Here is a 25,333-nt window from a genome sequence, read left to right as displayed (position 1 = left end):
TTCGGCACACAAAAAAAAAATCTAAAAAGTACGGCAAACTTAGGGCCTGTTTGATATCCTTTTCAAAAACAGTTTTTAAGTTTTTAAAAATTGAAAAAGAGTAAAACGTGTTTGATAAATCTTTTTGGAACGGTTCCGCCTTTTCAGTTTTCAAAACAGTTCCACTTTTTCAGTTTTTAAAACAGAAAAACGGAAACATCTTTTAGATGTTTTCTTCTTTTTGATTCCGGTTTTCACTCTAACAAAACACGGGAATCATTTTTTTAATGGCAAATTCGTAAATAGCCTACCTGAATTATCTCTACAAAATTGTAGGCAGTTTCGATTATCAAGCGGATTTTGTTTTAATTTTTTTTCTTAAAAACAGATTTTAAATATTGGTTTATAAAATAGTTTTTAAAATAGTTTTTAAATTTTGATTTTATCATTACACATAAATAGAAAATTGTCGATGAGTTGATTTTTTGGGGTAAACATCTCCGAGGTAACAAAGATCAATTTAAGGGGTTGGTCCCTTTAAACAAATATTTTTCTATATGCACCGATCATGGGTCAAACCCTAGACCAAATTGTTAAGAGACTCAAGTATTTATCACTTGTGTCGCGTTATGTTAGTCGTTTGAGTTGATTTTTAAAACAGGTGGAAATGAAAAATGCACTTTTAAATTTGTACCAATATTTTCATCAACAAAATCATATGACAAGTTTTTCCAAAATTTTAAGTAAGAAAACAAACACAACCTAGACCAACTCTTAAAATATAAAATAAATAAAGCATTAAAGGTAGATTAAAAAGTTAGTATTACTAAACTAAATTGAAATATTTAATATTTTGTATTAATGAAAAACATTATTAATTAAAATGAACATGTTCGTATTACTTTTTTTTTGAATAAATGTTCGTATTACTTATTTCATCAAAAAAAAAATGTTCGTATTACTTTTTTTTGAGGGAATGTTCGTATTACTTATTAGTCGTCTCAACCGAAAGTATATACAAGTGCAACATATGAAATTAAATTGAAGTATGAACTTAACTCTTGTTGGCTATAAAACTGTGTTGCAACATATGAAATTAATCCATCCATGCAACTTTTGGTGTGAATGGTTTTGAAGATTTTTTCTCACAGTGATTCTAAATCTTATGTTGAATTTTAAAAATAAGATGAGAGACTCTGAGTGTCTGAAATACATTAATCATACACTTTTAAATAAACTTTATGTGTAAGAATCTTAGAATATTTAAAACTTTTCTGTAAGAAAATACACTTGTCAATAACAAAAATATTGCAAGAAGAATGATAAATTGACTCACTATCTTGTTTATTAACCAATTATTTTGAATTAAAAACAAAATAGTGCCCTTTATATTCTAAATTCAATGTGATTGCTCAATAAAAAAATCAAATTACTCAACGCATCGAATTGTAACTTCCTAAAAGAAATTGAAATAAAATGGTATCAGTACTCGTAACTTAATATGATTATTTTTTCGAAATTGTGAGTAGTTGTCTTATTTAAAAAAAAAAAAATAATTTATTAAGTATGGCTAAATAAAATGAGGCCTTTTATCTTCTATGGGTTTAGTAGTAGCCTACGACAAGTGTCCTAACAGATAAGGAAATTTATTTTCCACACTTCTTTCTTCTCATGCACCATCCAATATCTCAAAAAGGCTCTTCTGTTTTCATATTATATAATTCAAAATGAGGTTTTTACCTACATTTTTTGTGGAAAAATGCATTTTTCATCAATTTGGATTAGGGCAAATTACATTCACCTCCCCTAAGGTATCATTAAATAACACTAACACCCCCTCTAGTTTTTAACTCAACACTAACCTCCCTTAATTGTTATACAAATAGGCAAACACCTCCCTTTATACTTAACAGCGTTAGCCTCTATTAATTAACTCCTCCAACCTCCTTCACATTCTTTCTGTCATGAGTATTTTTTCCAATTTTTTGAGAGATCTTCTTCCACCCACCATGTTGCAAGTGTATTTGTGGATTGTTTTGTTTCTATTTACCGTTTTTATCATGGCAATTTATTTGCTGACTAATGATTAGCGTCTTCGTTTTTATCATTGTCCTCACTTCTCAGCTCAAAATTTTGCAAAACCATCAACAACAAAAGACAAAAATATGAATTCATTCAACCAAACTCCACACCTAGGAACTACATTGGCCATCAAAAGTTGTTTTTTGAAAAGGTCCAGATAAAGAATTGGACACAGTTTGTAAGTTCTAGCAAATTGGGTTGTCGTTGAACTGGTAAGTTTATTGTAACTCTAATCAATTATGTGAATGTTTGTGAGAGAATTCATGGGGGAATTGTGTGAAAAGTCAAGAGGTTGAGTGTGGTTGTGGAAGGAGGGGTCGAACCAAATAATGAGTTTATTTGGAGGGTTAAGGTTTTGAGGTTGGAAAGGGGGAAGAAACTGACGAGGGAATTGGTCAAAAAGCTTTGAGAGAACTCGTAACAGAGAATATGGATGTGAGCATGACTGAAATCTAATTAGTTAACAAACACTTAACAGAGACTAACGGTGTTAAGTGAAAAGGGAGGTAGTTGTCTATTTGAATCAAAAATAAGGGAGGTTAGTGTTGAGTTAAAAAATAGAGGGGGTGTTAGTGTTATTTATGAATAACTTAGGGGAGGTGAGTGTAATTTACCCTTTGGATTATAAAACCCAAAGTGCTTTGTTTTTATTCAGATTATAAAATTCGAACACCTCATATAAACCCCATTATAAAACAGGTTCAAATTATATAATTTGAACTGTATCAGCACAAAGAATGAACTTGTTTTATCATAGGGATGGTCAGTTTAACCATTATAATCAACTCCTTCTCTAGTGTGTCTTGTGTTTTACATCATTGTTAGTTGTGTGCGTCGTGTCCCAATCCAAAATTTGGTATTCAGGTTACTTGGTCAGATAGCTCCGAAACTTGCTTAGAAAATCAGAAGAAGAAAAAATCAAGCAACAAGACACCCTTAGAAGGAACTTCTTATGCGACTTCACCCCTCAAAATCCAAAATTGCATTGTTTAAACTCATTTTTTATTTTAATTGACAGGTTTTATTATTTTTTATTTTTTGGTTGTGTTTTAAAAGCGAAATTTGCTAAGTTTGGATTTGGTTTGTCACATTTTATGAGATTGATAGGTTCTATTGTCACATTTTGTCCCATTTCTTATGGTCCTAGAGCATTGATATGTTGTTCTAAACCCTCCCTCCGACTCCCAACAAGTGGTATCATAGCTCTGATTCAGCTTGGTGGGGAAGCGAGCTGGATCTTTGTATTGGATCATTGTTTCAAGGGTAGAATGGTTAGTTTCACATCGCTTGTGGATGGACAAAATATTGTATTTATCATAGAGGTGATCTATATACATAATACCTAAGGGTGCGTTTGATGGTTAGGATAGAGAGTCAGGATAGGAAAGATATATCATATCATGTTTCAATCCTTCGTTTGATGTACCAATAGGATATGATAAATTATTCCTTTAATTTATCCTATCCTATCACTCCTTTGTATTTTCTATCCTGAGTTTGAGCTGGGTTAAAATTAACCTATCAGGTTTGATAAGAGAAATCCTAAATTTACCCTCACGCTAATCCTCTCTAATTCATCCACAACATCCACTCATCGTCTTCTTCCTATTGCTCATGCCATCATTTTCGTTTTCAATTCATCCATCATTATTATTGATATCAATTTATTTTTGTATGGATTCATATCATTTTTCTTTCAATTCCTCTTTGTCCTAACAACAGAATTGATGTACAAACACCATCAAAATCTTGCAGATGGTGTTCTTCGAAGTTGAAACAAAACGGATAAATTGTTCATAAAATCTGGCAGATGGTGTTCTTCGTCCTTTAATTTTCCTGTTTCAATTGTACAAAACGGATAATTGATGTACAAACACCACATATTCTTTTACTATGTTCATATCATTTTTTTATAGATCCATTTTTTTTCTTTTCCGATTTCAGTTTCGTCATTTTCTTTTTATGCATTCCTCCTTTTTTTGTGATTTCAATTTTTTTCCAATTCATTTTACAAATTTCTAGTTTTTTTTTTGTTTTATTATAGATTCATCTCTTTATTTTTCTATCGATTTCAATTTTTCCTCTTTGTTTGATGTTTTTGTAATATGTACAATATGAAAAAAGTGAAAAATGTAATTGATTACAAGGGTAATTTTGTCATTTAATATGATATAAATAATGTTATACGGGTTGTTATCATGTGCGCGTCAAACACATGATATGATAGTGTTTATCTTGTCTATATCATATCCTATCTCTATCCTGTTTCATATACTATCCTGCCTTTTTCTTATCCTGACCATCAAACGACCCCTAAAAGTTTTAGATGGAGATTTGATGTCTTCCACTCTTACGGTCCTAGACATTGATATGTTGCTCCCGGCGCTACCCTGAACTCCCCAACAAGTGATATCAAAGCTCTCAATCAACTTGGTGGAAAAGCATATTGGATCTTGATATTGGATCATTGTTTCAAGTGTGAGTCGTTAGTCTCAACTCGCCTATGAAGAGTCAAAAATTATATTTATCATATAGGTGATCATGAGGGGTAATCTTGGCGCAACTGGTAAAATTGTTGTCATGTGACTGAAAGGTCACGGGCTCAAGTCCTGGAAGCGTGTGTGGGAGCTTTAATGCACCAGATTACCCTTTTATAGGTGATCTACATACCTAATACTTTTAAGTGAAGATATGACTTTTCCATTTCTGATATAATGTGTTTATAATTAAGGGATAGTCATAACTTTACAAATTAGTTTTCTAGAATATTATCAATCATGTTGCCATGTTCTTTTAGAAAACAAAAACTTATGTCAACACATTTGTTTTTTACTAAGCAAAAAATCATGTCAGCAATTTGAAAAAAAAAAATTTGACAAAAACAGTTTGAAAATTTAAAATGTTTAGTTAGAAGAATAATTTTATCGGTTATGCTAACGAGTGTCATTTAAGACACTAGTTAAGAATTAAAAAATAAAAATAATTGATAAATTTTATTTAATTTTTTTCTTTGTTTCAATGTCTTGAATAATGTACAATTTCTAACATAAAATTTTCAATTTAAACTTTTAAACAAGTGCCTTAACATTTTCTTAATTTTATATCCAAACATTTCCTATGCCAAAAGTGGAGTACGTGTCATGTAAATCTAATAAATTGTTGGCAAGACAAAGAAGTTGAACAACCTTATTGATGAACAAAACAAAAGGACCAAGGTGTCATATTCACGTGAGAAATTTCGTTGCAAGTACAGAACTAGTTGCAGAATCACATTCACCATAATAATCACTTACCGTTCTAAAGCAGGAAGGGATTCTGAAATGTTATTGTTATCCATTATCACACGTACCCATCACTCCACCACCCCACATTTCCATTTATATGATTGAATCAAATTGAGGCAGTGCCTATCTTTATCATTGGGAATAATGTTAATATCCACTGACTTTCCCAATATGTAATGTAATAATCGAATTTCATTTTTCTTCTTGGAAAAGTTTAAGAGACAATATGCACTGGATTTGTATAGAACAAAAAAAAAAAAAAATATGACCAATATTATATCTTGAACCTTCCCAAATAGACTTCTAATCTTTGAGATAAGACATGCACAAGAATATCTTTATGAACACCCACCATCATGCAAAATATAGCTTCCAATCAGTCTCAATCTAAATATTTTACAAACACATTTTGAAATAGCAATTTCTAAATCCTTTAATATGCTTCAAATTTCAACCATGACTACATTACTAAATCCAGCATTACGAGAGAATAACTAAACAGAAAATATCTTTACTTTAAAATATCTCCAACAAATATTTATATAAAAAATAATATTATTATGTTAATATAAATAGTTTTATCCTTAAAAGTTTTATTTTGTTGATAAATCACAGGGTGATATTGTTTCAAGTTTACCAAAAAAAATTCTAGGAATAACATTTCTTGAAACATAAAGATGAGAATTTTATTCTATGGTATTTAGAAAAAAAAATACATTTGTTAAAAATTATAATATTCTCAGGAACCATAAAAATAGGTATATAATATGTAATTACACATGAATTTGTTCTCATCTTCTTCATGGGAACTTTGTTCAATTGTACTCAAGTCAACTAAAAGATTTTATTCCCATGAACGTTTTATGCCTAGGAATAAAATTTAGTAAACTTGTAACAAACATAGACATGTATATTTCTATCATTTTATTTTTAGAAATCTAAGAATATAACTTGAAACAAACACACTTTCATATGTGAGTTTTAAGATTTGGATCCTCTTTTCATCAAAAGTTAATAATAAAAAAAATAAAAATTTGGATCCTCTAAGCAGCGAAAAAATTGAGAAGTTTTTATTGATGATTTCACCATTAAAACGTATTGATTTTATTACAGTAATTATAATTATAGTCAAACAACCGACGATTATGATTAATTGACATAATACTCCCCCCGGTCCTATTTACAAGAGAAATTTGAGTCAATAAAAGTTGATGTATCTAGTTAAAAATTCAATCCAAATACATCAACTTTTGTTGACCCAACTTTCTCTTATAAATAGGACCGGAGGGAATATAAAATATCATATTTTTTTGGTCAATGACATAGTATAAAATACTTTTTGAAGAACATGTATAAAAAACTTATATTAAGAGAGTGTAAAACACATTTATAATGACAGTGGATATTGATTAAATTAAAAAGTTTCACACAAACATCCTTGTTAGTAATTTAATTTGATAATATAAGATTAGGAAGAATAATATTGTATATGTAAGGTGATTTGCAGCTAGTGTCGGCGGGAAGAGAGTGATTGGTAAGATCAGTTTGTGGGACCCACCTGATGCCGTTAGTTGTTAGTTATTTTTACGTTGCATACATGATGATGATGCATGCCATACCGCACCGACCCTCTTTGTTTCGGATTTTGCTACAGCAAACGGTGTCGTATTCGTCACTTGAGGATGGGTACTTTTGTCATTTTCTATGTCAACCCTCGTGCCTTATTCGTCAGACGTGGCTATCTCCTTGCCGTTTTTTCATGCTTTGAACTTCGATTTCATGCCATGGAGATTAATTAGTATAATATATTGACATTTTTTTTTAAGAAATAGTACCTATCTTTTGTTATATATAAATTCTTATAAATAAATTTTATGTTTAAATTCAAAAAATGTTTACGAATCTTTTTTTTTTATAAAGAAATATGCATGTTTTTAAAAAATCTAAAAGATTTTTAGGTTCTAAAATCACTTACAAATAAATTTTATGTTCATTTTCAATCAAAGACACGAGCGGAGTTCAAATCTAAAATCTTTTGATCCAAGATATGTCTTTTGTACACTAAACCTAATATTTGGAGCTAGAAATACGCGTTTCTTTTTTTAAAGATGCATTAGCGTCCTTATATGTCTATTTTGTGTTGTTCGATTATACTTTGTGTATATATGTATTTAATTTGACTTTTCAAATTCGAATACAAATTAATAATATTACTTACGGTTATATTTGAAGAAAAAAACTCATTTAATAATTTGAAATTGAGTATATATTTAGGGACAATTATAACTTATAAGTGTTTATAATTAGAGCTGTAAAATACAAAAATATAATTTTATTAATAATAATTTACAAAAATTACCTCATTTAATCTTTATTACAAGAAAAATTTTAATTTTTAGCTTATTGAGTAACTCATGTATACGGTGTAACTGGTCCATAATAAGATACGTCAATTATTCAGTAAACCTAAGAAACTATTTTTTTTTTATAATAAAAAACGGAGAAAGTATTTCTTTCATTTTCAAAAGGGGTAAAGTTATTGGATTTCAATAACATTGGTTAGTGTATTAAAAGAAGAATATAATACAAAATATGAACACAAGTATTAACTAATTGAGCTTTAGAATTAATAACCTCTTTAATGTTTTTTATTCTTTAAATATAATTTCATCATCAAAATCATAAGAATTTTTGTACCAAAAAAAAAAAAAGCATAAACTATCGTATTTTATATTTGTATAGGTTTCGGTATGTTTGTTCAAAAAAAAGGTTTGGGTATGTATGCAATGGAATTTCAAGTCATTAGGTAAATATGACCCAATACTTGGCAAAAATATAAAATTCCATTTATATGTGTTATACTTGTATCGCTCTCCAATAATTTGTTAAATGAGTCATTGTTTGATCCATAATGGAAGTTTTATTTGGGTTAGAAGTGTAAAAGGTTTTATATTGTCCACACATCACAACTAATCAGTATAATGCATTTTTTTTAATAACACTAATCAAGTATAATACATTGTGAGTAGAGTTTAACTTTTTTCCATAAAAGGTGTCGAAGTAAATGAAATATATTTTACCAATAAAATAAGTATTTCTCATCATTTTTTTAATTGTCGTATAAAATTCAAACATAACGTGTATTTTATTTGGTAGATAGACGAGATAGTAAAGTCATCATAATCTCACACACACAAAGTAGAGGTATCGGGATTCGAACCCCGATCATGACGTCCGGCGTAACAATTTCGGCATTTTTACCAGTTGAGCTAGGAATTATGGGACAACATAACATCTATTTTAAAACAAAGAGAGTATCAAATAGAATCGCATCTAAGACACCTACTATTTATAATGGGACTAATTAAGGTTTACCAAATATAGCTAGCTAATCGCTAAATATAGCCTAATATTATCCTTTCTTACACAACAACAAGAAGTCATGTTTAAGAAGACAATATCACAAAATTCACAAACACGGCACACAAAAGCAACAACAACATCAACAACAAATCCTCTCTAAGAAGATAAGATCACAAAATTCACAAATATGAATCATAATCAGAAAAGGTAAGTAGCCTCATACATTGCTTTGAAGAATAGGACACAATCACAAACAAAGTACACAATCGTAACAACAACATCAATAGTAAATCGTGTTTAAGAAGATAAGATTGCAAAATTCACAAATACAAATCATAATAAGAAAAAAAGACAATTAACCTCATCACATTGCTTTGAAGAATAAGACACAATCTACCGCTTCACATTTTTTCATATTTCTCTCTCTAACCCATCTTTCTCTAGTAAAGTAGTTAAAGAAATAACAATTGAGGGACATTTGTCGCTCAATTAGTTGGTAAAAATGAATCACAATTGATGACTATTAATCGATACTGTCAATCGATATCTCGGGTGATCTATAGCTCATTTATTTTGTCAAATAATCTAATTGTTAGAAATTCATCTTTTAAGATGAATAAGTGGGATCCTTAAAAAAAAATTCAATTGACTTCATTGTCATTTATTACTCGTATAGAGAAGTCTTTTTTGTCTAAACCAATTATATTATTCTAGACTAGATATCAAGTAGACCCCACTTAATAATCCGTCAAATCCAAACCATGGTTAGAAAATATAGTAGTAGTAATAATTAATCAAAAGGTCGTATAACAATTCAAACGAATTTATCCAAATTCTTTTGGGAAAAAAAAAACCAATTTATTCCAAATTAGTTAATAATAATTCAAACTAAATTGGCTAATAACAAATCTCTAGATTTCTGTTTCAAAAAAAACAAATCTCTAGATTTCAAATTAAATTTTTATTCTTTTTTTTTTGAAAAAATTAATTTTTATTCTCTTGTAACAAAAAAAAAACTAAATTTTTATCCCTTCCAAAAAAAAAAAACAGACAAAAGTACGAAGAAGAAGAAAGTTCCTAAATCTCGTCGAAACATTTGTGTCTCTGTCATCGTTCGTGCATGAAATTTCGGTTCTTCTTTCTTACACAAAGGGTAACAACAAATTCAACACCGTGTTCAACAAGATTAGATAAATTCCCAAACAAGAATCCACAAAAAAGTGATTATCTTCAATTCAATTCAATTCATTGCATTCAAACAACAAGACACAATCCACCGTTTCCTTTTCCATTCCTTCTGCAATCTTTCTCTCTCTAACCCTTTTCTCTCTCTTCCTTAAATACTCTTCAAATACCAATGACTCAATCTCAATTTTCATATTCTTAACAAACCCATTTTCATTTCAACAATCTCTTTCAATCTTCTTACAATGGAAGATTCAAATCCCCACAATTCACTTCAGAAACTTCATTGTTCTGTTAAGAATTACGATTGGGGTTTACCTGGTCAATTGTCACAGGTTGCTAAGCTTTCTGAGCTTAATTCTGGGTTTCAATTTGATCCAATGAAGCCTTATGCTGAACTTTGGATTGGTACCCATGATTCTGGTCCTTCTTTTCTTGTTTCTGATGATGATGAACAAAGGGTTAGTCTTAAAGATTGGATTTTTGATAACCCTGATTTGTTGCTTGGTCATAAAGTTGTTAACAAATGGGGTTCTGATCTACCTTTCTTGTTTAAGGTATGTGATTTTGATTACTAGTGGTTTTTTTTTTTAATGTTTTTTGTTGGTTACTATGTAATTGGTGTGAAATATTCATTGGTTTTGTTGATAACTAATCTGTGTCGGGGGAGTCTCCCAATTTTGCTCAGACCAATGTGATGTTGGATACCCTTTATTTATTTTTTGTTTAAATGGTTGTTTAGTTTTTATGAAAAGGTTGAATTTTCGTGATGTTTTCTATGTAGCACCGACATTTGAGGTTGAAGGTGTGTGTGAATGTCTAGTGCTGTGTCTAACACAGTCATTGTTGGACTCTGACACGATGCTGACATGTGTGATTATATTTAACTATTTTATTTTCTCAAATTATTATTTGTGTCAATGTCGTGTTTAGTGTGTATCCGTGCTTCTTATGATGGGGTGCTCCCTTGGATTTCTTTGTTTAAATGGGTGTTTAGTTTTACGAAAAAGGTTGAATTTTTGTGTTGTTTTCTATGTAACACGATACTTGAGATTGAAGTCGTGTTTGTTCTTGTCTAACAAGACACTGGTGTGTGTGATTATATTTAAATGTACACTTTTCTGAAATTATTATATGTGTTATGTTGTGCCTGATGTCTATGTTTGTATTGATGCTTCATAGGATGTGCTGCCCTTTTTATTTTTATTTTGTTTAAAAGGTTGTATATAGTTTATGAAAAGGTTGGATTTTTCTGTTGTTTTTCATGTATTAGGTGCTATCTGTGGGGAAGGCTTTGTCTATACAAGCTCACCCAGATAAGGAGTTGGCTAGGATGCTGCATAAATTGCATCCTGATGTGTATAAAGATGGGAATCATAAACCTGAGATGGCTCTTGCAATGACAGATTTTGAGGCTCTTTGTGGATTTATCACTCTTAAGGTAGTATTTAATTATTCTGTGGATTTTTATTAATTTAATTTGTTTTTGTTGTTAGTATTATGAGAATAACTGAACTGGCTTTTGCTTTCATTGACTGTGTCAAGAAAGATTCATTGTTTATGTTTAGAACACTGATTGTGATTTGTTTTCTTTCTAATTTAAATATAGTTTTTGTGAATATGAGCCTTATTATAAGTTGAAAATTAGGTGGTGTTATCTTGAATTTTCTGTTTTAAGTATTGTTATTGATGACAAGTAAGTTAGAGTTTTTTGATGATTTGATTTGTTAATTTTTAAAGTAACTTCTTTTATAAACTTCAAAATATTCAATACTCATGAGTGTGATTGGAACTGTCCATCTGTTAGGTATAATTCCTTAATGATATGACTGAGTGAAACTTTTTTCTGTTCACTTTAATTTTATTCACATGTCAATCTCATTCTCTCTGGTTGAGTTGAGAGGCCTTTTTCTGATACAATACAACCTGTGATATTCTAACTAACAATTAATAAAGAGTTACAAAAAAATTCAAATGATAACCCTTTGGTGTTAATGAAGCAACTATATTTGTTATAAAGTAAAATATGTGGAAATTTAGTATATTTTTATTACAGATCTTTTTGTTTGGAACTGCCAAATTGAAGTTCGGCTGCTTTAGTTTGATGTGTATTTTTTGAAACGGGAATAAATAGAACATAGGGAGTATTTTTTGCCACGCCTCTCTACATGACGTGTCTTTATTAAAAGGTGTAGCAGTTATCAGTTTAGATTTATGTATGTAGAGAATCAATTTAGTTAACTCAAAAGTTTGGATTTCGGTCTTGTCCATGGTTCATTTCTGTCATTCTCCAAGACGGGATTTTAATACTGCTTTTTTTTCAATTGCATTGTCTTAACTTGTATTAGTGTCTATTTGTTCGGTCAAGAAAAACTGTTGCCTAAACAGTCTTTTTTGGTCGAACAATTTTGAGTTTGACACAAATTTAACTATGTTTTTTTAAACATGTCCAAAATCTTACTTGTAGAATAAGGTTAGAGCTTACCTTTGGTATATTCAACCATCTTTTACTGATTTATTGTAATGTTATTCTCTTGGGAGTAATGGTCAATTTTCTGTTTTTTTCTATTTAGGAGCTTAAAGCTGTGATTCATACCGTTCCGGAAGTTGTCGACCTAGTTGGTGTTACAAATGCGAATCTGGTGTTAGAAACTAGTGATCAGAATGAAGACAAGGTTAAACCTGTTCTACAGGCAGTGTTCACTCATCTTATGTCAGCTAGTAAGGAGAGAGTGACCGATGCTGTGAACAGATTGATAAATCGACTGCATGAGGAAAGTGAGGTTAGTTGATTAGTTAATCTGTTTGGTTTTGAAGAGTTTGGCTTAGAAACTAAATTTGTTTAGTTTTAAGAGTTTAGCTTCGACGCTAAATCTATTCTTGTCAATTTATTCCGTTTGTTCCATTAAGTTAGTTGGATATTATACACTCATTGCGAACATGGCAGGAACTCATCAAGAGATGGATCAAAAAATTTGTAGAGGATTTGATATATGTGGTCTTAGGCCTTGTTTGGTTAAACGACTTAATTAAGCTCTTATAACATATCCGTTTATCATATAAGTGCTTATGTATAAGCTATTTCTAAAACAAAAGATGAATTAAAAAAAGTCAAATTGTTTTCATATAAGTTATCAGCTGTTTTCGTAAGCTAAAAGCAGCTGATGGACATGTTATAAGCTGTTTCCATGAACTCTCGTAAGCAGTCTCACAAATGTTCATGCTAGTAGATAATCTCAGATAAGCCAATATGAACAGGCCCTAAATATGTTCTTAGGGTCACATGATATTTATGGTCGAGAGTAATTGATCTATTCAAAGTTGATCTAATAAAGTTAGTTAGTTTCTATTATTTCTTTTATTTTTCGATGTAATTGAACTCTCAATTGATACCTTGATATTCTTATCTTGCATCAGACAAGGCATTTGACAGAAAAGGAGCTGTTGGTGCTGCGGTTGGAAAATCAATATCCATCCGATATTGGTGTGATTGCAGCTTTCTTTCTGAACCACGTCAAACTCAATCCTGGTGAAGCATTGTTCCTCGGGGCCAATGAACCACATGCTTATTTATCTGGGGAGTGTATTGAATGCATGGCAACTTCTGACAATGTTGTACGAGCCGGCCTAACTCCCAAATTCATAGATGTGCCGACTCTTTGTTCCATGCTCACATACAAGCAGGTAAATTACATCACACATCAGACTGTTTACCGCAACTTTTATAACATACATCAATGGCCTTATTTGGATAAACAACTTAAGTTCTTATAGCATAAGTGCTTATCATATAAGTATTTATGTTCTATATTTCTATAATGAAAAATAAAATAAAGTCAAATCTTAAAACCACGTATTGACATGTCAGTCTCATAAGTTTTCATGTTTATAGACAAGCTCAAATTAGTCTCACAAGTGTGTATGCATGTAGATAAACTCAAATAAGTCAATTCAAACAGACCCTAAAGTTAAATTATTAGAATTTACCATTGGATCTTATTTCAGTCTTACACTTGATTACTATTCTAAGGCATGTGTCATTTTTTTCTTCCTCTGAATTTCATATTGGTCATGGATTCATCTTTATTGAGATTTGGTACCTTTTGTTCTGTTTTTTTGCATCTTAAGACTTCTCATGCCACATAGATTGCTTGGTTGGTTGGCTATTTGATTGCAACTTTGTGTGATATTAACTCAATTGTAGGCATGTGCATGCATAACCATATACTAGTTGGCATGCACATATTAATCATGGTTTCGAAATTTTGACGGAATACGCGGTCTTTGAAATGAAGCTTGATAGGTTGCATACGTGAAACTCGGATTTAAACTCACTTTTTTATTGTCTTATTTTCTCACAGGGTTTTCCGGAGATTCTGCGAGGAGTGTCTATGAATCCATATGTAAATAAATATATCCCGCCATTTGAGGAATTTGAGATTGACCGTTGTATTCTTCCAAAAGGGGAAACAGTGGTGTTCCCGGCAGTTCCAGGTCCTTCCATCTTTTTGGTCACGGCCGGGGAAGGATCCATGAACACAGGATCACTCAAAGTATATGAAATCACCGAAGGTGATGCTCTTTTCGCTCCTGCTTACACAGAGATTAGCGTTGCGAGTGAATCCGAGTTGCATCTGTACAGAACAGGGATTAATAGCAAGTTTTTTCAAGACTCTTAAGCATTCAAAGGTGGAAGAGCTTGTGAAGGAAATAAAAAGAAATTCTTGGATTTGGTTTATGGAAAAGAAGAGTACTTAGGTAGCTTAGGTAGTTTTCGAGTTCTTTGGTGGGCAGAGTACTACTTGTACTTCATCTCGATTAGTGGGTTCAGTACCATTTGCACTTTTTTCCATGTTTGCGAATAAAATTATATATTGCTGTTCAAAAAAATAATAATCTTAAGTTAGCAAGTGTTTTAATTATTATTTTTTATTTTTTTTGTCATATGAGAATAAAATAATCAAATTTCTGTGTAATACTATGTAATAGCAGAACTTTAGTGTAAATGTAACAGTAATAAGATCACAGAGCTGAGAGAAAAGTTCATTGTAGATGTATTCCTATTTGTAAATTTATTTATAAATAATATCAATAAGTGAAGTGGTTAGGCTGATTTTTGTTGAACTGTGGATTTAAACTTAAAAATTCTAAATAAACATAAAATGTAAAGCTTGATACTATTTGTCTCTCTGTATATTAGCACTTTTTTGAAGGAAAAAAAAATGTGTACCTAAATATGAATCTCATTTTGAATTACTAGATACATTCTTTACTAGAAAGTGAATTGAAAGAAAGGTGTATAAGATTGATACATATATTTAAATTATGAGTGAAGATTCAATTTAGTCTCCGGCAGTTTTCGCACAGCCTGCTGTAGTACCTGACAAAAACTAATGTCAAACTAGTTTTTGACATTTTTTTTTAAATTGATGACAAATTAATCTCTATCTAATAATTAGTAGAAGAATAATTTGTCTTTCATATAAAAACGACAGAGACTAATTTGGATCTTTACTCTTAAATTATTACCTTCACTATAATATTTTTTCACTTGTATAAACCTTCAATATAATGTTTTTTAGGGGCTTCAATATAATTAATTTTTTTAAAACTAATAATTATAATTAATTATTTTGGGTCAACCATGGAGAAAATAGTTAAATACGACATTATGTATAAGAAAAGAAAAGAAAAGAAAAGTTGGATTGCAATAGAAACAAGAAGACTGTACCAAAAAAAAAAAAAAGAAACAAGAAGACAAAGTCAACCAGCTAGAAATCCCAAAAGTAGTACTTTGGACACAAGTTGAAGATTTTAGATGTCATTAACAAGCTTATGTTAGTCAGTGTCAAAGTAATAGTGGTCGGTATGAATAGCACATAGAATATCACATTTCCTATTTGGACCCTCCTCTGTTGCCTAAGTTTGAAGCTTGGTGAAACTTTTCAATCATTTGTAATGAGTTGAAGCAATCACTGCTAACAAAATGGGAAAATTGAACCAAACATTTCCTCTGCTATTTCCCTTCTTATTTGTGTAAACCCTTCAGCCATGAAAGAATAACTTCTGCACCTTTCTCCCATGAAGTGTCCAACATCATGTCATGAGCAAGTCCTTCAACACATACTGGTGACACACCATAAAACTGTGCGGTTTCTTTGAGTCCCTCTGCATCCTATAACCAACAAACGCAGTAAACTACCTTAGGTTAGGAACTAAATAAAACTACAGAAACAAAATCAATGTTGCAGAAATATTGACAGAAGATAACTAGGTAAGAATAATCAGACAATATCATTGAAGAAAAAAAAGCACTTCATTCTCATCCTTGGTTCGAGCCAAAGAAACAAAGTCATTCAATCATTATCAAACTGAATTCCTATCCATGAGGATTCTATGGAGCGCTTTCTACTTCTACTAGGTCATAAACTAGATCATAAACCAATTTGGGACACCTAAACTTGACAACTTCTTACGTGGTTAGCGTAGTTCACACACGTGGTTAATCATGTGCAAATTTAAGGTTAATAAAGTTCAGTAGATGGTTAATAAGTTGTGACACCCGGTATATCTATTAACCAAACAAATCTAACACTTAATTAACCACGTGTGCGAACTACGTGATCCATTTAAAAAGTTGTTGAATTTTGATTTCTCAAGATGATGTTCAAATAACATTTTTGTTACTTATTTTTTTTCAATCGACATTTCTGTTAGTTTTTTCACCATTTATAAGAAATAGAGCTTACCACAATGAAGTCATTGTTTGCACCCAAAACAAGAACTTCAACAGGGAGATTTGGTACTGAAGGAACTGGAAGTGAAGCATTCAACTTTCTTAAATCAAACAATGGCATCCGTGAACTTTCTTTCATTAGTTCTTGATATCTGAAATATTAACAGAAAAATACAGGCTCGGTGCCTTCAAAAAGCTTCAAAACCAACAAAAATAATTGAGGATGAAAACATATCATGGTCATATTATTGTCAACCACCAATCCATGACACCAAAACCTTCCATTCTAGCCCCATATGCTAAATGTTTTCCATTCTTACTTTATATCATCTCCTTAACATCGATAAGTTCTAGTTAAAAGTGACAATTTTTTAGCGAATGACTAGGTTAATTTCCATTCTTTCAATAAAATTTCTTAAAATCTGGGTTACACTTAATTAAACGCTACAAAACTGACGTGTAAGGTGAGGGTTTCCTCTCACTTATAAACATATTTTCAGACCAGATCATGTGGATGTGGAACTGTCAACACTTCCCGCCCAGGACTACATATCTTGAGCTTGACCCGAATGGCCTAATAGTGGGTAGCCAACCGGATCTTGAATAGACTCCGATACCATCTGAAAATTTGGGCTGCGTACCCACTCTACAAAACCGGCCTAACTCAACTTACAAAGTTATTTCACAGCATATCATGTGGGACTCTCAACAAAAACCTAGTGACTACCGTCAATGTTTCACAAAGCAACATCTTTTTGAGTCAAATTGCAATAGGAAGTGATCATGAAAAGAATGATTCAAGGAAAACAAACCTTTTAACAACATGATCCTCCATTGTGGGTGAGAAAAATGTCTCCTTGCAAAGAGAAAGAGAGCTTTGAAAACCTTTTGCAGCCAAGCTGTATGTCACCTGCCAAATAGTGGATTGAACAGGTGCATATAAGAAGATGAATAAAGGAACCATCACACTATACAAAAAATTCAATTTAAATTACCTTGAAGGCAGCAATTGGTTTCGAAATTAGATATCGCCAAACTAGTCCACTAATAAAAATAAAGAAAATTTGTCAACCAGTAGTCATAGTTAACGATTCTTTATCTTTCTCTAGAAAAAACAAAAAACAATAGTAAGGAATAAAAATTTAAGTTAGTTACCTATTACCAGTAGGAGGTACAGAACAAACAAGGACAGCTCCTCTAAGCTCCGGGTATAAATTTTCTATTAGAGAATCAAGCTCAAACAGAATTAGCATAACAAACCAGAAATGAAAACTCACATACATGTGTGTGCACGCGTGTGTGTTGTGAACAAAAGAGTGTATGTCTGTGTGGAATTCCACTTGTCCCGGCCCAGAGGCTGCAATCCCACAATATCTGCGATTTTGAACGCAATCTTGTTTTGTCTCAAAAGAATCCAATTCTGCATGCACGTTAGATCATAGGGGACAAGTGAGATCGTCACATCGTACGATCTCACGATCTAAATCGTGATCTCGACTACATTGGTACAGCTTCTCACGAACTTGTACAATCAATGCCACAAAGATAGTCAACTCAATTATCGAAGAATTAAGGAAATGATCAACAATTCTCCCTTCATCAGACAGATGGACAAATAAGCACTCCAATAGAGAAATTATGGTTTCCTCACTATCAACAAGCTCCCACAGGTGATGAACTACTTCCGAGTTGGATCTGGTATACCGTAAGGGGTTTTGTTTTTCTATAGATTCTTTTGAATTAGATCAAAAGCAGTTCTCAAATGAGATATTCAACTCCAAGGGTGTGTGTGTAAATGGTTCTAAACAATTAGCAATTATAGGATATATAGGAAACAAGAATCCTTTAATTCAACCAATTTTCAAACAAGCAAGTGCATGAATAAGCCAGAATCAGGAAGTACCTTTGAGCTTGTCATTTCCTAAATTGGAAATATAATACTGAATAATAAGTCCTCCAAATGAATGTCCGAGCAAGATGGGTGGCGATTGAATATTTCGATAAATAAAATCTGCAACATCTCTTGCATGTGTCTACTGCAGAACATGGTACAAACAAGAAACCATAAGAGTATATGAACATAATCTATAATAATGAACTATGTCCAAATTATTACATAAAAAAATTGAAAGTTGATATATGAATAATTCTAAACTAGTGAAGGGAGAGGCACTTTACTTCAAGTGTACCAGCAACTGAATCTTCCGGTTCATCACTTTCGCCCTGTGCGTGTAGAATATATAACAGAACAGTTTAAGATAATCAAATGAACAACATGAAATCACCAAAAGTAAAATATCAAAATCACATGTTAAAAAATGCAGATGACAATGACGGTGGTGCAGCAATTCCAAGTATAAAATATGTCCTAATGTGGTAGGGAAGCCATGCCAGTAACCACAAACCTACGCAGTGAACATTACAATACATTGGACACAAACATGGAGCCTATGGCATGACAATAACATATTCCCCTCCCTTAACTTTTTTCCTTCAAAAAAGTAATAATATACTTAAATGTTTCGGTCCAAGATAAGTTATTGTAATTTCTAAACAAACTCTTGTAAATAAATTATAACGCGACAGTCAAAATTATTTTTACCTCATAAATTCATATGCCACTTGAGTCTCTTGTAATGAAAAATGATCAATTCATCTTTAGTATTCTATATGAATAAATTTTTTGTAACATATCCAGACTGTGTCATATTCTGAATCAAAAAAAATTCACATATCTATATATCAAGCACACCTGCACTACGTGCACTTTGTATACGGGTTTCATAGCTACATATTCATTTCACGTGTCATGTCATCTTCTAACAACAGAAATAAACAAATTGATCCTTTGAGAAATGTGTTACAATTTAAATGACATATTCACCAATTTATAAAATCAATTAACATATTTGAACACCCTTTATTCCCCTACAAACATTCAACACCTCATTTTATCTCTATCACTCTCTTCCTACCACATCATCAACCAATCACATCTATCACATCACTCTCTCTTATCTATTTCTTTCTCAAGGTGTATACACTCATATGAGTGTACACCAAACATTATCCTTATAAAAAATTCAAGAACAATATTTATATTTATTAGGTTAAACAAACAATATAGTCCCCGAATGTGTGTAGCATTCTCAATCTCATTATAGTCCCTCAAGAGACATTTGAACATGTGTTTGCAATTTCGATAGATTCAGAGATTATAATGATGGTGTCTCACACATTCAATGACCAAACTGACTATTTTTTTTTGGTGTAAACCGGTTATCATCCGCGCGCATAACTGCGAAGACTAATCTCTCGAGCCTTATGAGACCTAAATGGGCGCCAAACTCTTTCAAAGAGTTTTAACACTGCTGCATGCCCAAAGCTGGATTCGAACCAGGACCTTGGTTAAGCTATTGATTAATGCTCACAAATTTGAGAATCAATATGTTATTAAGCTATCCTCCGCGCATGCAACTGCGAAGACTAATCCATTATCCCTCGAGCCTTGTGGGACCCAAATGGGCGCAAAATCTCCCTAAGTGTTTTAACACAACACTGGATTCGAAGTTCGAACTAGGACCTTGATTAAGCTATTGATTAATGCTCACAAAATTGAGAATCAATATGTCTATTAACTTATAATTATGAAGAAGAAAAAAAAAGTAGTTTAGAGAGAGAAAGAGTATAGAACCTGTCCAAGCAAAGAAAGAGCATAACAATCATAACCAGATTGAGAAAAGAAAGGCAACCACTGTTCAGCCCAACACCAAGCAGCATGATAACTTCCATGAACAAATACCAAAGCTGGTGAACACTCACTTTCACTTTCATTCTTCTCCTTCTTCTTCTGGACAATGACTTCCATGTTCAAACCAGAAGGAAGCTCATGGAAAATACGAGATTGCCCTTCCTTCAGATTGTAAGGGACACTCATCTTCTCCTTTCTCTGTAATGCTGCTACTGTTACTGTCTTATTGTTGTAATTATTATTATGATAAGAAACTTTGGAAATTGAACACACAGAAAGACCCACCGTCATTGCCATCACTCACTGTTGCTTCTTCTTCTTCAAATTTTTTTCTTCCCTTTCTTTCTTCTTCTTTCTCTTTTTGTTTTCTTTTTTAATCTTTAATGGTAAGACATAAAGTCCCGTGATCATAGATGAGTTGATATGATTGCATGGACGTGCATTTGGGTCGGGGTTCGAATTCCAGACACCCCACTTAATCACTTTAAAAAATGTGAAATCTAGCTGCTAAACTAATTGACAAAAAAAAATACTAAATTACTTGACAAAAAAAAATGCTAAACTACTTGACTAAAAAATGGTAAGACCTATAACAAATTTTCAATATTGTTTTTTAGATAAATAAGTTTTTTTTTCCTTCAAGTAACTTAGTTGGTAAAAATTCAATTTAAACGAATACAAGTGGGATGATCAAAGCGCGAACTCTAACCTCTCCATGTAATGTGCAATGTTCAAACCAATTGAATTAAAAACTTGGATAAACAAGTTTTAATAGTGTAGTTTAGTTTTACACATGCATGCAATTAAATAGTAAGAAATAAATATTTGTAGAGATATATTTTAGGAAATTTAAAAGGAAATAAATAAATATTATAAATATATATTTTAGGAAATTTAAAAGAGTAGTTGTATGCATGTGTACAAATATTTTACATGTAAATTTACAAAATCTAAACTTTAATTCATTTAGTTAGGAGTTTGATTTATATACATGGTGTGTATAAATTTTTTGTAAAACTTTTATACACGATGATATATATAAATTAAATATTTTAGTTACACTATTATATAATCATATTTGTCGCATTATTAAAAATATTTGATTTTATTTACATCAAATTTTTAACATAATTGTTCAATAAACCCTTCAAATTTACTCAGCTGAAAAAACCTGATCAAGGGTTATATCAAATTTAACACACAAATAGCCGATCAGGAATTACGACTGATGAGCAAATTTGAGGGGCTCTTGAGTCTCTAGGTCAAGAAGGTATACAGCAAAACCTGTTGCTTTTCTTCACTTTATGTATATTTCATGTCCATGAATTTTCTGTTCAATTATTTGTGTTGTTGTTTTAACATCTCAATATTGTTGTTTTTCCTATTTGAACCGTTCAATTAGTGGAAACTTGAATTGTGTCATTGTGGTTATTATTTTTTGAAGATATTAACTGTTTCATAAGGAACTCAAAAGAGAAAATTTTAAATAAAAAAACATACTTTTTCAGCTTTTAATGCACTGATTACACATCTCTTAATGCAAATCCTACTATATTTGATCCTTAACCAGTGTCCCGGGGGCACTGGTTAACATTTTTCTTTTTGTTTTTAGTTAGAATTTATTTGGATTGACTTATTTAAGTTTATCTACCAGCATAAACACTTATGAGACTATTTGTGAGAACTTATGAAAACAACCGATGAAAATAGCTTATAACTTATTTGAAACAGTTTGAATTTATTTTATATTGTTATGAAAATAGCTTATACATAAGCTTCATATAAGCATGCTTATATGCCATAAATTGTTTATTCAAAAAGGGTCTTGGAGTTGTTTAGATTGACTTATTTGAGTTTATCTACTGGTATATACACTTAATAGATTGTCTAAGAGAGCTTATGAAAACAGTTAGTGACATGTCTATACTATAAGCTATTTTCAACTTATTTTCACAAGGTCTCAAAGATAGCTTTTCAAAATAGCTTATATATTATATGAAAACATATCAACTTTATTATATATTTTGATATTGAAATAGCTTATACATTACATAAACACTTATATGATAAGCGTTTATGCTGTAAATGTTTAATTAAGCTGTTTATCCAAAATAGAGCCTTAATAGTTTATTCTTTAGACTTAATTCCTTCATTTGTTTGTTTGGTTCTAGTGTCTCTGGAAACATACAAATCGTAGAGTCTGCCTGTTCAATAATAGTAGCTTTAAGTTTTCCAATAAGCACTATTAGTAAAAAACAATTCTAATTTAACTGAGTTTTTGCAATGTCAATGTCGTATCAGTGTCGTGTCCAGAGTCTGTAACCATGTCAGTGCTTCATAGCTCCCCCCACTTTCCCTTCAAACTCTTAAAGAAAGCCTACAGTATGAGACTGAGAACAAATACTTCTATCTGAGTAACGTCTATCACTGCCACCTGTGGTTGCTTTTGATCTATTTTGAAATATTTTTGAGCTAATAATATCCACTTTGTTATGCTGTCTGTGATTAGTATCATCATCGTACATCAGTAATCCGTGTTACTTGTAAATAATGAAGCACTTAATTGTCTTTTTTTGTTTCTTTAATTGTTTAAATTATAGAGATGGAAACAAAGTCATTTGATGCAATGCTTCCTAGACCTCAGGTGAATGCCACGTTTTGTCTTGGCGCAGAATCATATTCTGTTGAGGCAGCCAATGGTTCTTCATTATCAGAGCAACTAGTTAACATGAAAGAACAAAGCATGGCCGTATTGAAGGATTTCATAACAAAGCATAATGTTCCTCAAGATGTCCCCAATAAGTTGTTAGAAGATTTAGTAATGACTCCATACCAGGACACCGTTTCTTTTCAACCACTGGTGGAGGAAACAACTGTCTCCACTGGAACCCTAACACTTGGTGATTCACTTCCCAAGCCGCCACCGGTAATCTGTATTCCGTTTGATCTCGTGAAAGAAATCTTGTGTAGACTCCCTGTCAAATTCCTCCTACAATTCCGCTGCGTCTGCAAGTCATGGAATTTTCTAATCTCAAATGATCCCAAATTCGCCAAAAAACACCTTCGCATGATGTCAACAACCAAACACCACCACCTCGTCACAACCACATGGTTCATTGCAAAAGAGTTAAATGTAATGTCTTATCAATTAGATTCTCTTCAACTCGACTCTATTTTCACCTCCAATCCCACACAACTTGATTACTCTCCCATTATTCCAACACACGACGATGGCCTCGTTGCATCTTGTGATGGTCTCCTTTGTTTCGCCATTAATCAACGTCTCGCTGTTCTCTATAACCCTTGCATTAGAAAAATAAAAAAATTACCCTTTATTGATCTTCCACGAGTACAAGGTTCAACTGTATATGCTTTTGGATATGATCCTTTCATTGATAATTACAAGGTTGTTGCTGTTTTTTGGTATGGTTCTTATCACAGGGCTTACAAAACTCAAGTTGAAGTTCATACTTTGGGCACCGACTCTTGGATAAGGATTAAGGACTTCCCTTCTAATGTTCGGTTGGATCGACATGGAATATTCGTGAGTGGCACGGTTAATTGGTTGACATATTCTTATTCGAATGGTTTTTATCAGTTGCGTTCCATTGTTTCTCTTCATTTGGGGAAGGAATCTTATCAAGAGATACCGCAACCTCATTATGGAAATTTGAATAAGTTAACCTTGAGTGTGATGAGGGATTGCTTGTGCATTTTTTCTCGAGAAAGTCACTACTCTTCTACTGATGTTTGGCTTATGAAGGAATATGGAAATAAAGAGTCTTGGATTAAATTGATTCGTCTTCCTTACTTTGGTGATTTTGGTTTTGCTTATACCAGGATAGTATATATTTCAGAGGACGACAACCGTGTGCTGCTTGTCTTTAGAGAGGATCGTAAATTGAAGTGGATTGTTTATGATTCAAAAAATGATAATATAAAGAGTTTGAAGATTCAAGACTTGAGTTGGGTAGAATCAGAAGTCTATGTTGAAAGTTTGATATCACCTTGATTATAATATTAGGATGTAGATGATGTGCTACGTCACTTGAGAATGAGATTCATTCCTAACATCTATGTTTATTTTTTGTTTATCTTTATTTGATTTTATGTTTGTTCTAAGTGTTGGCAACTTCATGGATCATTGTTAGTTAATTAATAGTGAGTAAAATTTGAAGCTTGAGAAATTGCTTTGTTATTTCCATTTTTGTGTAGTGTGTGTATACACAATCACTTCTTAAATTAACATGTTTTAATTTCTTGACCTTGACATAAAACTTATTGGAGCTGCCTTCTCTGCAATGCGAATGTGCACTTTAAATCTCATGTTTTTATTACTGTCTTCTTATGCTTATCCTGATGGGCACAAAAAATTATGGCATTAGTCAGTTCAAACTGAAAGGATGTCAATATTAAGACGAGTCCGATTATTAGGATTAGACAAAAAACAAATGAGTGACTATTTAACAATTTGAAAGAACTGTATTATTTGAGGTGGTTAAGGGTGAAAGAAGGATTTGGAAAGAGGAGAAAAATAGAGCCTTGTCCGTTCATAATGCTTATAGGTATTGTATCGACCATTTTATGATTCGTCACTGCTTAAAGTGGAAGGAAGATATAATTTGATTTAGTGTTTAAGGTTCTGCCGAAGATTAAATATTTGTCGTGTGTACAGAAACTGTTTACCAACATGGACAAGATTACAAGACAGAAGAATTCGATATACTGCTGCGTGCGCTGTTTGTGATGGCGGTTTAGAAGACGGATTGCATCTGTTTTTCTTCTATCCGAACAGAAATCACTGCTGGCAGAATAGCAGGTTCTGAATTGATATATATCGGTCTGCAGCAGGCCAAGACAGTGCTGCAATTGTCATTTTCCAATGTTTGCAGAATCGGGATAGGAGCTGTGGCCCTCATTGGACAATGCAAGTGTGGAGTCTGTGGCAACAGT

General features: G+C 31.9%; 3 protein-coding genes across 3 annotated transcripts; 2 read left to right on the top strand and 1 right to left on the bottom strand.

The window, feature by feature from the left end:
* Positions 1-9,787: 9,787 nt before the first annotated feature.
* On the top strand, positions 9,788-15,006 carry MEE31 (Mannose-6-phosphate isomerase, type I). The gene is made up of 5 exons (XM_085727514.1): positions 9,788-10,450; positions 11,167-11,334; positions 12,467-12,676; positions 13,311-13,577; positions 14,255-15,006. The coding sequence occupies exons 1-5, from the start codon at positions 10,139-10,141 to the stop codon at positions 14,570-14,572; spliced, it is 1,275 nt and encodes a 424-aa protein (XP_085583640.1). The 5' UTR covers positions 9,788-10,138; the 3' UTR covers positions 14,573-15,006.
* Positions 15,007-15,665: 659 nt separating this feature from the next.
* On the bottom strand, positions 15,666-20,778 carry LOC146903840 (alpha/beta-Hydrolases superfamily protein). Its single transcript, XM_085727515.1, has 8 exons — positions 20,324-20,778; positions 18,808-18,852; positions 18,533-18,662; positions 17,785-17,848; positions 17,625-17,673; positions 17,442-17,539; positions 16,643-16,781; positions 15,666-16,068 (listed from the first exon to the last, which is right to left on the bottom strand). Exons 1-8 carry the CDS (start codon positions 20,675-20,677, stop codon positions 15,922-15,924), a joined length of 1,026 nt encoding a protein of 341 aa, XP_085583641.1. The 5' UTR covers positions 20,678-20,778; the 3' UTR covers positions 15,666-15,921.
* Positions 20,779-21,531: 753 nt separating this feature from the next.
* Positions 21,532-24,567, top strand: LOC146903839 (F-box/kelch-repeat protein At3g23880-like). Its single transcript, XM_085727513.1, has 2 exons — positions 21,532-21,650; positions 22,981-24,567. Exon 2 carries the CDS (start codon positions 22,983-22,985, stop codon positions 24,390-24,392), a length of 1,410 nt encoding a protein of 469 aa, XP_085583639.1. The 5' UTR covers positions 21,532-21,650; positions 22,981-22,982; the 3' UTR covers positions 24,393-24,567.
* Positions 24,568-25,333: the final 766 nt, after the last annotated feature.

Source organism: Medicago sativa, chromosome 7 (genome assembly GCF_051527215.1).
Source record: "Medicago sativa cultivar Bolivia chromosome 7, Bolivia_mono, whole genome shotgun sequence".
In the NCBI taxonomy this organism is placed as follows: domain Eukaryota; kingdom Viridiplantae; phylum Streptophyta; class Magnoliopsida; order Fabales; family Fabaceae; genus Medicago; species Medicago sativa.
This window is presented reverse-complemented; position numbering and strand designations above follow the sequence as displayed.